Source organism: Schistocerca cancellata, chromosome 9 (assembly GCF_023864275.1).
Source record: "Schistocerca cancellata isolate TAMUIC-IGC-003103 chromosome 9, iqSchCanc2.1, whole genome shotgun sequence".
Taxonomy (NCBI): Eukaryota; Metazoa; Arthropoda; class Insecta; order Orthoptera; family Acrididae; genus Schistocerca; species Schistocerca cancellata.
Window position 1 is genome coordinate 207,685,261 of NC_064634.1, and position 17,640 is coordinate 207,702,900.

The window sequence follows — 17,640 nt, forward strand, 5'->3', positions numbered from 1 at the left end:
TACAACTTTAATAATGTTAAGCACTAAATTATGTAACATAAATGTAATAGTGTATTTTATTAGAGATAATCGATTTCGGTCTAGTATCAGACCATTATCCAAAAACCATCTCAGCTACGCATTTGCGTAATTGGGGAAGTTATCTATCATTAACAGTAGCTGCATTCATATCGCGTCTCCAGCCGGAAAATCTTGTCCTCTGGACATACTATTTCGGCGGTCCACCTGGTAGCCACCTTCAGGTGAGTAGGCTGTCGTAGTATCTCGTCGGAACTGACATCAAACACGCCGAGACGGCTCCTTTATACAACGACCGTGGGTCCACTGCGCGTGTGCGAACGTAACTGCCCTCTAGCGGCAGGCACAACGGCGCACCGGTAGTGAAAGCTCGCAGAAACAATAAATCTATATCAAACACTATTGACAGTTTTTGAAGATCGAGACAACGACCGTTGTTTCATAATGTCAAACAGAACAGGATCCAGCTCTTACTTAAAGGATACGTCTTATCTCTGTTTACAATAATCATCATTTTGATTTGCAGCTCCTTGTGTTGGCCGTGTTTGCAGTTAAAATTGTTGGATGTGAGGTCCGCCAGTTATGCAAAACACCGTTTTTTCTCAGTACACAAAATAGTTTCGGCACCACTGTGCTAACATCAGCGGGTTTTCGTTTTTATTTATTCTTTACATTTGATGTGCATGAATTTTCCGGATCACTTGCGTGTTAATTACTACAGGCAGCTTGCCATGTTTTCGTGTGGCAAGCACTTTCATTCTCCACATCATGGTGAGGTGTTGTGATGCACACGTAACTATAACAAGTATTTTCCACATTTAGCGTAGTAAAACACTTTTCACTTCATCAAAACACAGTGTGATTGTGTTTTGTTGTGTATCCCAGACCTGTCAGTGGGCTGGGAGTGGGTTGGGACACACAACAAACCACAATTATTTGTGGAAAATACTTGTTATAGTTACATGTGCACCACAACACCTCACCATGATGCGGAGAATGAAAGTGCTTGCCACACGAAAACGTGATAAGCTAACTGTATTAAAACACAAGCGATCCGGAAAATTCATGAACACCAAATGTAAAGAATAAATAAAAACAAAAACCCACTGATGATGGCACAGTGGTGCCGAAACATGTTTCGGTAGTGAGAAAAAACAAGTTTATAATATTGTCAGATAGCCGGATTTTAATGGCTTCTTTCACTACACAGTCCCAATACCGCGAAGCAGGGGCAACCACTTGTGTCTCATCGTGCAAGATTTTATGTCCTTCATTAAGACAATGTTCCGCCTCTGTAGATTTTTCTGGCTGAAATAAACGCGTGTGGCGATGATGCTCCACGCAACGAACCTGGACCGTACGAATCGTTTGTCCAATATAGACTTTCCCGCAATGGCATGGAATCTTGTAAACTCCGGGCTTTCTCAAACCCAAATAAATCATACTTCACTGAGCCCAACAGGGCTCTGGTCGCAGCTGGCGGACAGAAAACACTTTTTATATTAAAATTCTTTAATATCCTAGCAATGCCACCAATTTGCTAGTAAGTTCCGCTGGTTTCCGCGAACGTTCAATTGTAGAGCACGACGGATCTGATTGGCAGTATAACCATTCTGCTTGAACACAATTTTAGATGGTCCAGTTCTTGTGTAAAACTATCTTCATCTGAGATGGCGTACTCTCTTTTTACCAATGTACGTAGGGCTCCGTTGCGTTGGTAAGATGGATGACAACTTGATACATGAAGATATCGGTCGTTACGCGCGGGCTTAAGATAAACACTATGTCTTAATGTCCCATCAACCCTCCTGAAGATATCTAAAAGCGGAAATTTTCCATCCTTTTCAATTTACATCGTGAACTTAATATTGGGATGCAGACAATTAAAATTATCTAGGAACGCTCTAGAGCATTCTTCCCATGTGGCCATACCATAAACGTATCGTCGACGTACCTCCATAAGCAAGTTGGTTTTAAGAACGCTGTCTACAGTGTCATGTCCTCAAAATCTTCTATAAACAAATTGGTGACTATGGGGGATATTGGACTCCCCATAGCCACTCCGTCAGTTTGCTGTTTGTTCAAAGCATTTTGTCATTAAATAAAAAATTCGCCGACTTCAACACATGGCAGCAAAGCAAAGTTGTTTCTTCCTCCAATTTTTCACCAATTAACTGCAAAGAATTTAAAGAGGAACTCTGGTAAACAGAGACACAACATCAAAACTAACTGGTAAATCCTTGGGATTGAGACACAAAGATTTCTAACGCTGAATAGAAACCAGGGAATTGGAAATATGGTGTTCGGATTTTCCGACGTGGGGATTGAGGTTGAAAGCTAAATACTTGGTAAAGTTGTCAGTAGGAGCGCCCAAATTGCTAACAATATGCCGAAGCGTAACTCCTTGTTTGTGTCTCTTAGGCGAACCATGTAACCTCGGCGGGACTGCAGCACCAGATCGAAGTTTCTTAAGAACATCCTGCTCCAAGTCGGCCAGTTTGACATCCTACCCCCCCCCCCTTAACGAAGTTTATCATCAAGCTTCGTTACAAGTTCCAAAAATCTCCTCCCCATACAAGCTCTTGGTGCGTAAACTTTCCCTGCGAAATAATTGGCTGTATTCATATCAGGTCTTCAGCCCGAACAACTCGTCATCTGGACACACTATTTCGGCGGTCCACTTGGCCGGCATCTTCAGGTGAGTAGGCCGTCTCAGTATTTCGCCGTGTGTTTAGTTTGACATCCTGTATCAAACACCCGAATCACGCAACCATCTGTAAGAAGATGGACTACAGAGACTTCTTTTCATATAGTTCAATAATTGTCACACCGTATGTGACTACTGTGTTCATTGCGTCGGCATACCACACACAATCTATTGACTTGTCGAATTATTAGTCAACCTGGAATAAAATGTTATCATAGTTTGCCTATGAGCTATTTGTAGGTAGGCGTTTGTGTGAAGTCTTCGGCAGCTGCGCTGTCCACGCCGTTACAACTGCCGCCTGCTCTGCCGCGCAGCCTACCCAGCTAGGGGCCAAACAATTTTCGTGCGCACTCTACCGAGTGAATGGCGGCCGTGCAGCCACGTCGCCGCAGCACTCTCAACTGACGAAACGCCATAATCGTTGCTGAAGCTGCTGTTCCGCGTTGCTGCAGACACGCTGTCGCTGACGCTGCTGGCGCTGTCGTGCACGGCGCCGGACCACCACCACCGCAACCTGGGCCAGCTGGTGCGCCGCCTCGCCACGGCGCTCGCCTCCAGGCAGACGCCCGCCGGCGGCTTCGGGCCGCCCTCCACCACCGCGCTCGCCATACAGGTACACAGCTCCTCTCTGGCAGCTCTCACGTGCTATCGCAAAATTGTCCTCGCCAATATGTACACTACTGGCCATTAAAATTACCACACCACGAAGATGATGAGCTACAGACGCGAAATTTAACTGAAAGGAAGAAGATGCTGTGATATGCAAATGATTAGCTTTTCAGAGCATTCACACAAGGTTGGCGCCGGTGGCGACACCTACAACGTGCTGACATGATGAAAGTTTCCAACCGATTTCTCATACACAAACAGCAGTTGACCGGCGTTGCCTGGCGAAACGTTGTTGTAATGCCTCGTGTAAGGAGGAGAAATGTGTACCATAACGTTTCCGACTTTCATAAAGGTCGCGATTGCGGTTAATCGTATCGCGACATTGCTGCTCGCTTTGGTCGAGATCCAATGACTCCTAGCATAATATGGAATCAGTGGGTTCAGGAGGTTGATACGGAACGCCGTGCTGGATCCCAGCGGCCTCGTATCACTAGCAGTCGATGTCATCATCTTATCCATATGGCTGTAACGGATCGTGCAGCCACGTCTCGATACCTGAGTCAACAGGTAGGGACGTTTGCAACACAACATCCAACTGCACGAACAGTTCGACGACGTTTGCAGCAGCATGGACTATCAGTTCCGAGACTGTGGCTGCGGTTATCCTTGACGCTACAGACAGGAGCGCCTGCGATGGTGTATTCAACGACGAACCTGGGTGCACGAATGGCAAAATGTCTTTTTTCGGATGAATCCAGGTTCTGTTTACAGCATCATGATGGTCGCATCCGTGTTTGGCGACATCGCGGTGAACGCACATTGGGAGCGCGTATTCGTCGTCGACATACTGGCGTATCACCCGGCTTGATGGTATGGGGTGCCATTGGTTACACGTCTCGGTCACCTGTTGTTCGCATTGACGGCACTTTGAACAGTGGACGTTACATAGCAAATGTGTTACGACCCGTGTTTCTACCCTTCATTCGATCCCTGCGAAACCCTACATTTCAGCAGGATAATGCACGACCGCATGTTGCAGGTCCTGTACGGACCTTTCTGGATACAGAAAATGTTCGACTGCTGCCCTGGCCAGCACATTCTCCAGATCTCTCACCAATTGAAAACGTCTGGTCAATGGTGGCCGAGCAACTGGCTTGTCACAATACGCCAGTCACTACTCTTGATGAACTGTGGTATCGTGTTGAAGCTGCATGGGCAGCTGTACCTGTACACGACATCCAAGCTCTGTTTGACTCAATGCCCAGGTGTATCAAGGCCGTTATTACGGCCAGAGGTGGTTGATCTGGGTATTTATTTATCAGGATCTATGCACCTAAATTGCGTGAAAATGTAATCACATGTCAGTTCTAATATAATATATTTTTCCAATGAATACCCCTTTATCATCTGCATTTCTTTTTGGTGTAGCAATTTTAATGGCCAGTAGTATAATTTGCATCCTTATCGGATGTTTAGCTTGATGCAATCGTTGATACATTTCTGATTTTGGCCATTATAAATGCTCATTTTTTTCTTAACGCCAGCAACTGTGAAAACACTGGGTTCAAATGGCTCTAAGCGCTATGGGACTTAACATCATCAGTCCCCTATTTGAACCTAACTAAGCTAAGGACATAACAAACATCCATGCCCGAGGCAGGATTCGAACCTGCGATCGTAGCAGCATCGCGGTTCCAGACTGAAGCGCCTAGAATCGCTCGGTCACAGCGGCCGGCTGAAAACACTGCATTTCTTTACAAATAGCTCTTGTGCTACCAGTAGCGATTTTCTTTTACTCATATTTGACGCTACGAGTTTCGGGAAATGATTATCATTTTTTAGGGTATATCTCTTTGCACTATGCCATTTTTATGCATTGTTTTCAATGTGTATTATTCAGCATTGTTTCGTTGATTTTACTGCAATATACAAAAAACGCACAATGTTTTAATTAGTTGTAGATTATTATACAGTGAAGCGCCAAAGAAACTGCTATAGGCATGCGTATTGAAATACAGAGATATGTAAACAGGCAGAATAGGGTGCAGCGGTCGGCAACGCCTATATAAGACAACAAGTGTCTGGCGCAGTTGATAGATCGGTTACTGTTGCTGCGATCGCACGTTATCAACATTGATTTGAGTATGAGCGTGTTGTTATAGTCGGCGCACGAGCGATGTTACACAGCATCTTCGAGGAAGCCGCAAGTGGGGATTTTCCCTACGACCATTTCACGAGTGTGCCGTCAGTATCAGGAATCCGGTAAAACATCAAATCTCCGACATCGCTGCGTCCGCAAAAAGATCCTGCAAGAACAGGGCCAACGACGACTGAGGAGAACCGTTCAGCGTGATAGAAGTGTAATCCTTCCGCAAATTGCTGCAGATTTCAATGCCTGGCTATCAACAAGTGTCAGCGTACGAACCATTCAAGGAAACATCATCGATATGGGCTTTCGGAGACAAAGGTCCACTCTTGTACCCTTGATGACTGCACGACACAAGGATTTACGCCTCGTCTGGACTGTTGATAACTGGGCACATGTTGCCTGGTCGGAAGAGTTTCGGTTCAAATTGTATCGAGCGGACGGACGTGAACGGTTATGTATACAACCTCATGAAACCGTGGACCCTGCATGTTATTGGGGGCCTGTTCAAGCTGGTGGAGGCTCTGTAATGGTGTGGGGCGTGTGCAGTTGGAGTGATACGGGTATCCTGACACGTCTAGATACGACTCTGGTAGGTGACACGTACGTAAGTATCCTGTCTGATCACCTGCATCCATTCATGCTCATTGTGCATTCCGACGGACTTGAGCAATCCCAACAGGACAACGCGACAACCCACACGTCCATAATTGCTACAGAGTGGCTCCAGGAACACTCTTCTAATTTTAAACACTTCCGCTGCCCACTAAACTCCCCAGATAACATTATTGAGCATGTCTGGGATGGCTTGCAACGTGCTGTTCAGAAGAGATCTGCACCCCCTCGTTCTCCTACGGGTTTATGGACATCCCGGCAGAATTCATGGCGTCAGTTCACTCCATCACTACTACAGACATTAGGTGAGTCCATGCGACGTCGTATTGCAGCTCTTCTGCGTCCTCGCGGGAGCCCTAAACGATATTAGACAGGTGTACCAGTTACTTTGGCTCTTCAGTGTATGTAGTTATTGGTGAAATCTGGAAGAACTAGTTTTCTTCTGCTCCATTTCTGCAGAGTCTCACACATGTTAAACGTCACTCAAAACTTTCAGTGCACAGTACACATCGAGAGTAACTTTCATAAAGAGATAGTTACGAATATGTTTTAGATGCAGCTGACACAGATAATGTTACATGTTCTCCACAGATATGCTTTTGCGTAGAAGATATTTATCTTAACGTTATGGATTATAATTTACTTACATCTATTTTACAACGGTGCACATTTTTATGTTTTACTACTTGCCGAAGTATCTGAAAAAAATTCGCTGATTCACTTTCAAGTTTTTCGTTCAGCATTTTGTCCTTAATATTTTCTACAAAGTGTATATCTCTCCAGTTATTCTAACAAATCTATTTTATGCCCTTTATTTAGTCGGTGGAGTACATTGACATTTTTTTCTACATTTTCAAACAGAGGCCCTGTGTTATTTATGTGTGTAGCTGTTGCTGTTGGTGTGTGTCTGCTGTGTGTGTAGGTTTTAATGTGCTCTGTGTACCCGGTGTCGAAATTTCGGCCTGTTTGTCCTGTCTAGAAACATGAGATAAAGGTTTCTGGTTTAGTCCGGATCAGCGACTATTTGTATAGCCATTTCAACATATGTCTTACTGTAGCTATGTTACAGTATATTAAGCAAGGTTTGAGCGACGAACAGAAACTCGTGCACAGGCAGATTGTACGAATCGATTAATTGGTTTTGCAAAAGATTTTAATTGGGCTGCAATTAATGCTCACCTAATGACACCATTTTCATGTCCACCGCTCAGATTTTAATTGTAAAAACAGACGCCCTCGTTCGGATTTCACGTGCAAAAACAGTCATCCTCAAATAACTCCAGAATGGAGCGAGAATTATGGTTCAAATTTGGTTCCTCAGTCAACCTGACCTTGGTCTGAGGTAAATGTTCAGTGTTTGATAAGATCTTGCTTCGTGTGGATTTTACATCCAAAACACAATTATTTCTGGAAATTTTCTGAAGTGTGCCATTTCTGTACTTTACATATGTACAAATCGGCTCAAACTTTGCACGAAGATAGATAAATGGATAGTCAAATCGAATTTTTCTTCCAGTAATCTTTATCCGTTTAATGTCGATTTGAATATAGCATGTAAAATTTGATCTTACGTGAATTGAACATCAGGAAACGGTTTAAAGTGAGTCAGATAAATAAAAAATGTATTCTTACGATAAGATTGAAAACTCACTTTCAAAATTCTAGTTTCATTAGGATTTTATGTGCAGAAAACATTTTTGAGAGCTCTTTTCTCTCTCTCTCTCTCTCTCTCTCTCTCTCTCTCTCTCTCTCTCTCTCTCTCTCTCTCTCTCTCTTTTACACGCGCTGCTTCTGTGTCCAAACTTGTGCGAATCTTTCAAATTTTGTGAGAAGGTAGACAGCACTCGCAATTAAAGGTCGTGCTCTTGTTTTGTGTAAGCTTTATCCGTTGACACGATATAAGCAACATGGTTCGAAAGACAATAAATTAACCTATACCGGATCAATCGTCGCCTAAGTCAACAAAAAGCTACCTCAGCTGCCAACCTATAGCTGTCTAATGTCAAAATTATGATAGGGTAAAAGTTAGGAAGCAGAATAAAAAAAAATGCTCGTATTGTAGGACAAAAAAGGCAACTATGCCCTGTGCAGAGTTAGTGATGTGAAACAAGGAACCTAGCTCTTCGACTTACCTGACAGTTTCAAAGACTTTTAAATCAAACCATCTTGACATATCCACTCTTTTTCACGATTAACCGGACTCCCCCAGCGCAGTGAGCTCTTTTAGACCTGTTCCATGTATGGTAAGGGGTATAAGAACAAATACACAAAAATTTATGTGCTTCTAGAGAGCGGGATGCTTCTACAATGAGAAGTATCCAAGAGTGGTAGTGCAGCTATAATAGAAAGTATCCCAGAATTGAGATGGATGCATCCTAAACTTTAATAGCACGTTGTGTCACATTGCAAGATATGACAGGTGCCATGCTGGGTGACGTGATAGTACGTGTCATGTTCTACGAAATGACATCATGTGTCACGTTACTTTACTTGAGATTATGCTATAATTATATGACATGGGTACCAATACTGACACGGAAAAAGCGTGAGTGAAGGATGTTTTGATGTAAATGTCTTTGAAGCTGTCAGATAAATCGAAAATCTGGTTTTCTTCTTTTACTTCCATATCTCTGATCAGGACAGGGCATAATCGTCTTTTTTTAGTGCTACGATATATAATTGTTTCTGAATGAAGATGATAGCTTCAAAACCACACACTGCCTGTCACTAGTTTTTGTGCCTGGCGCTGCTCTTGCCTCACTTGATTTTTTACTGTAGCTGATGTGTGGTGATATACATGGAAGAACCCTGGAGATACTAAAAGGTATCAGATAGATTATATAATGGTAAGACAGAATTTAGGAACCAGGTTTTAAGTTGTAAGACATTTCCAGGGCCAGATGTGGACTCTGACCACAATCTATTGGTTATAACCTGTAGATTAAAACTGAAGAAACTGCAAAAAGGTGAGAATTTAAGGAGATGGGACCTGGATAAACTGAAAGAACCAGAGGTTGTACAGAGTTTCAGGGAAAGCATAAGGGAACAATTGACAGGAATGGGGGAAAGAAATACAGTAGAAGAAGAATGGGTAGCTTTTAGGGATGAAGTAGTGAAGGCAGCAGAGGATCAAGTAGGTAAAAAGACGAGGGCTAGTAGAAATCCTTGGGTAACAGAAGAAATATTAAATTTAATTGATGAAAGGAGAAAATATAAAAATGCAGTAAATGAAGCAGGCAAAAAAGGAATACAAACGTCTCAAAAATGAGATAGACAGGAAGTGCAAAATGGCTAAGCAGGGATGGCTAGAGGACAAATGAAGGATGTAGAGGCTTATCTCAATAGGGGTAAGATAGATACTGCCTACAGGAAAATTAAAGAGACCTTTAGAGATAAGAGAACCACTTGTATGAACATCAAGAGCTCAGATGGAAACCCAGTTCTCTAACCAACGATGAAATCCGTCATGGTATACACGCTTCGTACGAGTCCTATACAAAAACGCTCCGCCTGACCCAACCGTTCCATACCTTCACTCTTCCATCATCGACAGCAGTAACTGCTGGTTGCTCACTACAGTTCTATAGGTCCCATCGCCGTGAACATAACTCCATCTCTTGCTTGAAAATTATCATTTCCTTTTATCAACAGCGTCATAACTATAGCATAGCAACATCTCTGATTACATTTTAATTGAATTAATTTTTTTAATCGGATAATATTTCAGTAATGTATACCTTTTAAAATAAGAACTTATTCATCTATATTATAAACTAACAGTTTGGAAATACAATCGTTTCGTTGAAGAGTGATTTTATTCGCTACCAGCCCGACCTCTCGATAGTAACTTAGATAACAACAATCAGTCGTTACTTGAAGATATCAGCATGTCTCACTGCCGAAAATCTGTGCTGCATCAACTACTATACCCACTTGAAAGCTCGAAAAGAATTCTCATACTGACATTAACCATTCAACACCGCGATGAGGCCTAACATGGCTCATATATTGCCAACCTAAAATGTGATATGTTTTTTGACCCTATATGTTTTTCTTTTTTTATTCGTTTCTTTGTTTTTTATGTTCATCTTTCAGTATTTCGACGGTTTTATGCTGTCCTCCATCTTTACCAACTTTATATTGACCATGTCACCCCTATGTAATCACTGCACCCAAGATTCTTAGAATCTATTTGGACTATTTTATACTGCCCTTACCATTTCGTTTCTTCTCTATTTTTCCTTCCTACGTCAAATTAAGGATCCCTGGATGCCGTGGATGATGTTTCACTAACTGGCCAACTCTTCTGCTAAGGGTGCTCCTTAGACTTTCGTAACCCATTTTTTTAGTGCTTCTACGAAACATATTATACCTTCCACTTAATTTTTAACGTTCTTCGATAGCACCCCATCTAGCATCTGGATTTTCATTGTTCCAGGTCCTCTTCCATGCAGTGCTGTTCTGCAGGTTCTTCTTCACTTCCATGTCGATATCTGGTGGCAGTAGAGCTCTTTTTACTGCGAAAGAGCTCCTTATGATATGCTCCTGCATTCACCTATCCTGCATATTCTAGCTTCTTAATTTTGCATTCAGCCAGTTATTCTCCTTGCTACTTCCCCTCATCACCTTCGTCTTGGCTTTGTTTATTGTTAAGCCATGGTTCAAATGACTCTGAGCACTATGGGACTTAACATCTGAGGTCATCCGTCCCCTAGAACGTAGAACTACTTAAATCTAACTAACCTAAGGACATACTATCTTCTTTACGTCCGGTGAGAAATGTTAGATTATCTGTGAACTGTGTGATTGTAATCTGTCCCCTTTGCGCTTTTTATGTATGGAGTATCTCCAAGTGGTTTACCACCTGAAATCGTTGTGCCTAAAAACACCGCTAACTACGTCGTAGTTTACAAGTCGAAAGAGTTTGAAACACAGCAATTTTAAACTATATCACTGGTAGGATTAGAGTTCGTTTGGCGTAAAGTGACAGAATTGGAACTGCTAGAAGAAAACATTATGGGTGACATTTTAAAATAAAAAATAATCATTTTTGCCATAAAATATGTAGATAGGAAAGGCACTGTAAACATTACTTGTATTTTGTAAAATATTTCATTTCATAAATATTCTTAAAGCAATTAAATTTTAACTAAGACGTAACTTTGTACCGGTATCTGATTTTCTGTACTAAAATAGTTCGACAACCAGCATCGTCTACAATACCAAAGTCACTCTGATATGTGTTCTAATCAAAATCACGTAGTACGACCTGTGCAAGTCGAGGTATATAAAGTGCGATGGAGCACTAATATAGTCCCACTTCACGACCGTTAAGTCAGATGAACAGTGTCTAATCCTGGCTTTCAACAAATTCTAGAATGATTTTCACTGTACATAAATCCTAGAACTGGAACAGTATACACAGATCACCACTTGTGTCAATGTATTTAGTATATGAAATCGACCGTGTCCTTTATGAAGCATCATCCCGGCATTTAGTTTACCGTAAGCGATTTAGGTAAATCACAAATATCCTAAATACAAAATTCAAAATGGGGGTTCGAACCAATGCTTTCTCAAATATGACCTAGTGTCTTATCACTGCGCGACTCACTTGGTTCGTAAATTTTGGTTGAGATAAAGATATTCCAGTGTGTTAGAATCGACCATTTATCTTCCAAGTATGCAGTTAATCTATTTTACAATGAAGTCAGCAAATAACTGAGTACATTTCACAATCTGGGAATGCCTATTCTCCTCAACACATTTTGTTTCCAGCGCATAGACGTCAATTATTTGAAAAACATCCCAACCATTATAGATGACTGCTATATCAATTATAATATAATATATTGTTACTATGAATAATTTCGGTTTAACAGACCATTATCTGCCTGAACATGTTGTTGTTGTGATTTTCAATCCAAAGACTGGTTTGATGCAGCTCTCCATGCTACTCTATCCTGTGCAAGCCTCTTCATCTCTGAGTAACTACTGGAATCTGCTTAGTGTATTCACCTCTTGACCTCCCTCTTTTTTTGTACCTCCACACTTCCCTCCAGTGCTAAATTGGTGATCCCTTGGTGCCCCAGAACGTGTCCTACAATCGACCCCTTCTTCTAGTCGTTGTGCCACAAATTCCTCTTTACCCCAATTCTTTTCAGTACCCCCTCATTAGTTACGTGATGTACCCATCTAATCTTCAGCATTCTTCTGTAGCACCACATTTCAAATGCTTCAATTCTCTTCTTATCTAGGCTTTTTATCATCCATGTTTCACTTCCATACATGGCTATACTATATAGAAATACTTTCAGAAAGGACACTCTGATATTTAAATCTGTACTATGTTAATAGATTTCTCTTCTCCAGAAACGCTTTCCTTGCCATTGTCAGTCTACATTTTATATCCTCTCTACTACTAGTTATTTTGCTGCCCAAATACCAAAACTCATCTACTACTTTAAGTTTCTCATTTCCTAATCTAATTCCCTCAGCATCACCTGATTTAATTCGACTACATTCCATTATCCTCATTAGGTTCTGTTGATATTCGTCTGTATCCCCCTGTCACTACAATGTCCATTCCGTTCAACTGTTCGTCAAAATCCTTTGCTGTCACTTTATTTCACAGGTCCGTTCTGATCACACAAACTTTAACACTTCACTATTACCGGTTTCTGCTATTTCTATCTTCCGATATGTCTTCAATTGATATCCTTTGTTGTCTCTGACAGAATTACAATGTCATCGGCAAACCTTAAGGTTTTCATTTCTTCTCTCTGATTTTACTTCATGCTCGAAATTTTTCTTCTGTTTCCTTTACTGCTTGCTCAAAATACAGATTTAATAACATCGGGGATAGGTTAGATCCCTGTTTCACTTCCTTCTCAACCACTGCTTCACTTTCATGCCCCTCGACTCTTATGACTGTCATCTGGTTTCTGTACAAACTGTAAATAGCCTTTAGCTCAATGTACTTTATCCCTGCCACCTTCAGAATTTGAAAAAGAGCATTCCAGTCAACATGGTTAAAAGTTTACTCTAAGTTTGCAAGTGCTAAAAACCTAGGTTTGCCTTTCCTTAACCTTTTTCTAACTATTGCCTCGCGTGCTCCTACATTTCTATAGAATCCAAACTGATCTTCCACGAAGTTGGCTTCTACCAGTTTTTTCCATTCGTCCGTAAAGAATTCGTGTTAGTATTTTGCAACTGTGACCTATTAAACTGATAGTTTGGTAATTTTAACACCTGTCAGCACCTGCCTTCTTTGGAATTGCAATTATTACATTCTTCTTGAAGTCTGAGGCTGTGTCACCTGTCTCACACATCTTGTTCAGCAGATGGAAGAGTTTTGTCATGGCTGGCTCTCCCAAGGCTATCGGTAGTTGTAACGGGATTTTGTCTACTCCGGGCCCGTTGTTTCGACTTAGGTCTTTCAGTGCTCTGTCGTATTCTTCAAGCAGTAACATATCTCCCTTCTCATCTTCATCTATGTCTTTTTTCATTTCCATAATATTGTCTTCAAGAAAATCGTCCTTGTATAGACTTTCTATGTACTCTTTCCACCTGTCTACTTTCCCTCCTTTGCTTAGGATGACCTAACCTAACCTAACCTAATCTAATCTAACCTAACCGAGCTCTTGATATTCATTTCTGCAAAAGCCTCTTTAATTTTCCTGTAGGTGGCAACAATCTTACCCTAGTGATATATGCTTCTACTTCTTACTTTTGTCCTCTAGCCATTCCTTCTTAGCCATTTTGCACTCTCTGTCGATCTCGTTTTTGAGACGTTTCTATTTCTTTTCGCCTGCTTCATTTACTGCATTTTTATATTTACTCCTTTCGTCAGTTAAATTCAGTATCTCTCGTGTTACCCAAGGATTTCTAGTACCCCTCGTCTTATTACCTACTTGATCCTCTTCTGCCTTCACTATTTCATCTCTCAACGCTACCCATTCTTATTCTACTGTATTTCTTCACCTGTTCTTGTCAATCGTTCTCTAAAGCTCCCTCTGAAGCTTTCTACTATCTCTGGTTCTTTCAGCTTATCCAGGTCCCATCTCCTTAAATTCCTACTTTCTTGCAGTTTCTTCAGTTTTAATGTACAGTTCATAACCAGTAAATTGTGATCAGAGCGCAAATCTACCCCTGGAAAAGTTTCACAATTTAAAATCTGGTTCCTAATACTCCGTCATAGCACTATACAATCCATCCAATCCATCTGAAACCTTCCGGTGACTCCAGGTCTCTTCCACGTATACAACCTTCTTTCACGATTCTTGAACAAAATGTTAGCTATGATTAAGTTATGTTCTGTGCAGAATTCTACCAGGCGGCTTCCTCTTTCATTCCGTAACCCCAGTCCACATTCTCCTACTACTTTTTCTTCTCTTCCTTTTCCTACTACCGAATTGTAGTCCCCCATGGCTATTAAATTTTCGTCTCCCTTATCTATCTGAATAATTTAGTTTAGCTCATCATACATTTCTTCGACCTCTTCAACATCTTAAGAGCTAGTCGGCATATAAACTTGTACTTCTGTAGAAGGGGTGGGCTTCGTGACTATCTTGGCTACAAAAATTTGTTCACTATGCTGTTCGTGGTAGCTTATCCGCGTTTCTAACTTTTTATTCATTATTAAACCTACTTTTGCATTATCCCTATTTGATTTTGTATTTATAACCCTGCATTCACCTAACCAGAAGAGCTGTTCCTCCTGCCACCGAGCTTCACTAATTCCCACTATATCTAACTTTAACCTATCCATTTCCTTTTCTAGCCTACTTGCCCAATTAATGAATCTGACATTCCACGCTCCGATCCGTAGAACGCCAGTTTTGTTTCTCCTGAACATATTATAACGAAAACGGCAAGCGCTTGCTTTGCTGCAGTTAGTGTTATGATATCAGGTACCTCAGCACAATTTCTGTTTTCCATAAAATATGTTGGTATGACACGGACATGCTGAAGTTTTTGGTCGTGAAATACGTCCGCAACATCGTAGGTTACATCATACAGTCCCAGAATACTACAGAACACGAATGACCATGTTCTTATTAACCCGTTCAGTGGATACGCAGAGCTATACCAATTCCCTGACCTCCACGCTCACGCGAGTGGTACTAGCTTCTAAGATGGGTACCGATAAACTTGACGAGGATCTGTACTACCTAGCATCCAACCGCCTATGCAGTCGTCTGTTCCGGTAATCCCACATTCCATAATTCACTCCAAACGTACATTCTCAGCAATTTCTTCCTCAAGTTGTGGCCTATGATTGACCCCATTAGATTTCGCTTTGGCAAGAATGTCCCCTTCACCTATGCTAGTCTGCTTTCTTCATCCTCATGGGTTATTTTGTTTCCAGGGTAGGAGAATTCCTTGTGACAACCAATTTTGAAAAGTTTCCCGCTACTCCAATTTCTGATATTTCTCATTACTTTTATATTCTTGCGGTCTATTCTCAATTCATAAACTGCATTCATCTTCCACGTTTTTAAACCGAGCACTTAGTTTTATGTATTACAGTCTTATTGTCCCCTCTTGTCTCTTACGTACATCATTGGCTATTTTACTCAGAATTTAGCACAGCTTGCACCATTTTATATTGTCGAACGCTTTTTCCAGGTCGACAAATGCTGTGAACATGTCGTGATTTTTCTTCAGTCCTACTTCCGTCATTAAGCACAACGTCAGAACTGACTTTCTGGCACTTTTACCTATCCTAAAACCAGAAGTCTTGACACAGTAAAGACTGAATTACTTTCTGAGCGTTAACCACCTGCACCTTTGATTAATTCATTGTAAAGCCCGTATCTACACGGCAGGACAAAACACAAGAGTACGGACATACAGCACTTAGCCTTAGCACTATAACATTTGTTGTTACTATTTAATTTTTTCGCGTAAGTGCCAACCATTCGCACTCATCACGCTCCGTGGCGTAATGGCTATACGTTTTACACTTGAAGCACGTCAGAGGTGATGATTGAGCGCAGGGGACACTATGCCCGACAAACTAAATCGCATACATTTAACATGGCGCACATTGTCATGTGCCTCTCTTATATTTCCCTTGAAATCGTTCAAGACTATAATTGTGTCAACATTAACGAACATCAGTTCGAACACAGTCTGCCAGTCTGATTGGCCCAACATCACCCTGACACGGGTTCCCAGGTGGATGCCGTGTTTCTTGACTTCGGCAAGGCGTTTGATACAGTTCCCCACAGTCGTTTACGAACAAAGTAAGAGCATATGGACTATCAGACCAATTGTGTGATTGGATTGAAGAGTTCCTAGGTAACAGAACGAAGCATGTCATTCTCAATGGAGAGGAGTTTTCCGAAGTAAGAGTGATTTCAGGTGTGCCGCAGGGAGTGTCGTAAGGCCGTTGCTATTCACAATATACATAAATGACCTTGTGGATGACATAGGAAATTTACTGAGGCTTTTTGCGGGTGATGCTGTGGTACATCGAGAGGTTGTAACAATGGAAAATTGTACAGAAATGCAGGAGGATCTGCAACGAATTGACGCATGGTGCAGGGAATGGCAATTGAATCTCAATGTAGACAAGTGTAATGTGCTGCGAATACATAGAAAGAAAGATCGCTTATCATTTAGCTACAATATGACAGGTCAGCAACTGAAAGCAGTTAATTTCATAAATTATCTGGGAGTACGCATTAGGAGTGATTTAAAATGGAATGATCATATAAAATTGATCGTCGGTAAAGCAGATGCCAGACTGAGATTCATTGGAAGAATCCTAAGGAAATGCAATCCGAAAACAAAGGAAGTAGGTTACAGTATAATTGTTCGCCCACTGCTTGCATACTGCTCACCGGTGTGGGATACGGTAGATAGAAGAGATAGAGAAGATCCAACGGAGAGCAGCGCGGTTCGTTACAGGGTCATTTAGTAATCGCAAAAGCGTTACAGGGATGATTAACTCCAGTGGAAGAGTCTGCAAGAGAGACGGGCTTTTGGTGAAGTTTCTAGAACATACCTTCACCGAGGAGTCCAGCAGCACTATATTGCTCCCTCCTACGTATATCTCCCCAAGAGGCCATGAGGATAAAATCAGAGAGATTAGAGCCCACACAGAGGCATACCGACAATCATTCTTTCCACGAACAACACGAGACTGGAATATAAGGGAGAACCGATAGAGGTACTCAAGGTACCCACCGCCACACACCGTCAGGTGTCTTGCGGAGTATGGATGTAGATGTAGATAGATGTAGGAGTGAGAAGGCGGTTCCTCGTCATTCTTATTAGCCTGATTAATATTCCGCCTAAAATCCCTGTCGATAGAAGATTTTAACTTTAGTGACAACGGCCAGGAAAGCCTGCGGACTTACATATCTGGGATGCCTTGCAACATGCTGTTCAGAAGAGATCTCCACCCCCTCGTACTCTAACGGGTTTATGAACAGCCCTGCAGGATTCATGGTGTCGATTCCGTCCAGCACTACTTCAGTCATTAGTCGAGTCCATGCCACATCGTGTTGCGGCACTTCAGCGTACTCGCAAGGGC

The 17,640-nt window shown here is 41.7% G+C and overlaps 1 protein-coding gene across 1 annotated transcript in view; it reads left to right on the forward strand.

Annotated features, from left to right (window-relative positions):
* The window catches only part of LOC126100616 (uncharacterized protein CG3556-like), a 646,754-nt gene that overhangs the window by 593,865 nt on the left and 35,249 nt on the right, over positions 1-17,640 (forward strand). Inside the window, exon 7 of the mRNA XM_049911243.1 lies at positions 3,178-3,338. Coding sequence (XP_049767200.1) covers positions 3,178-3,338 — 161 coding nt within the window. The remainder of the gene's footprint in view (positions 1-3,177; positions 3,339-17,640) is intronic.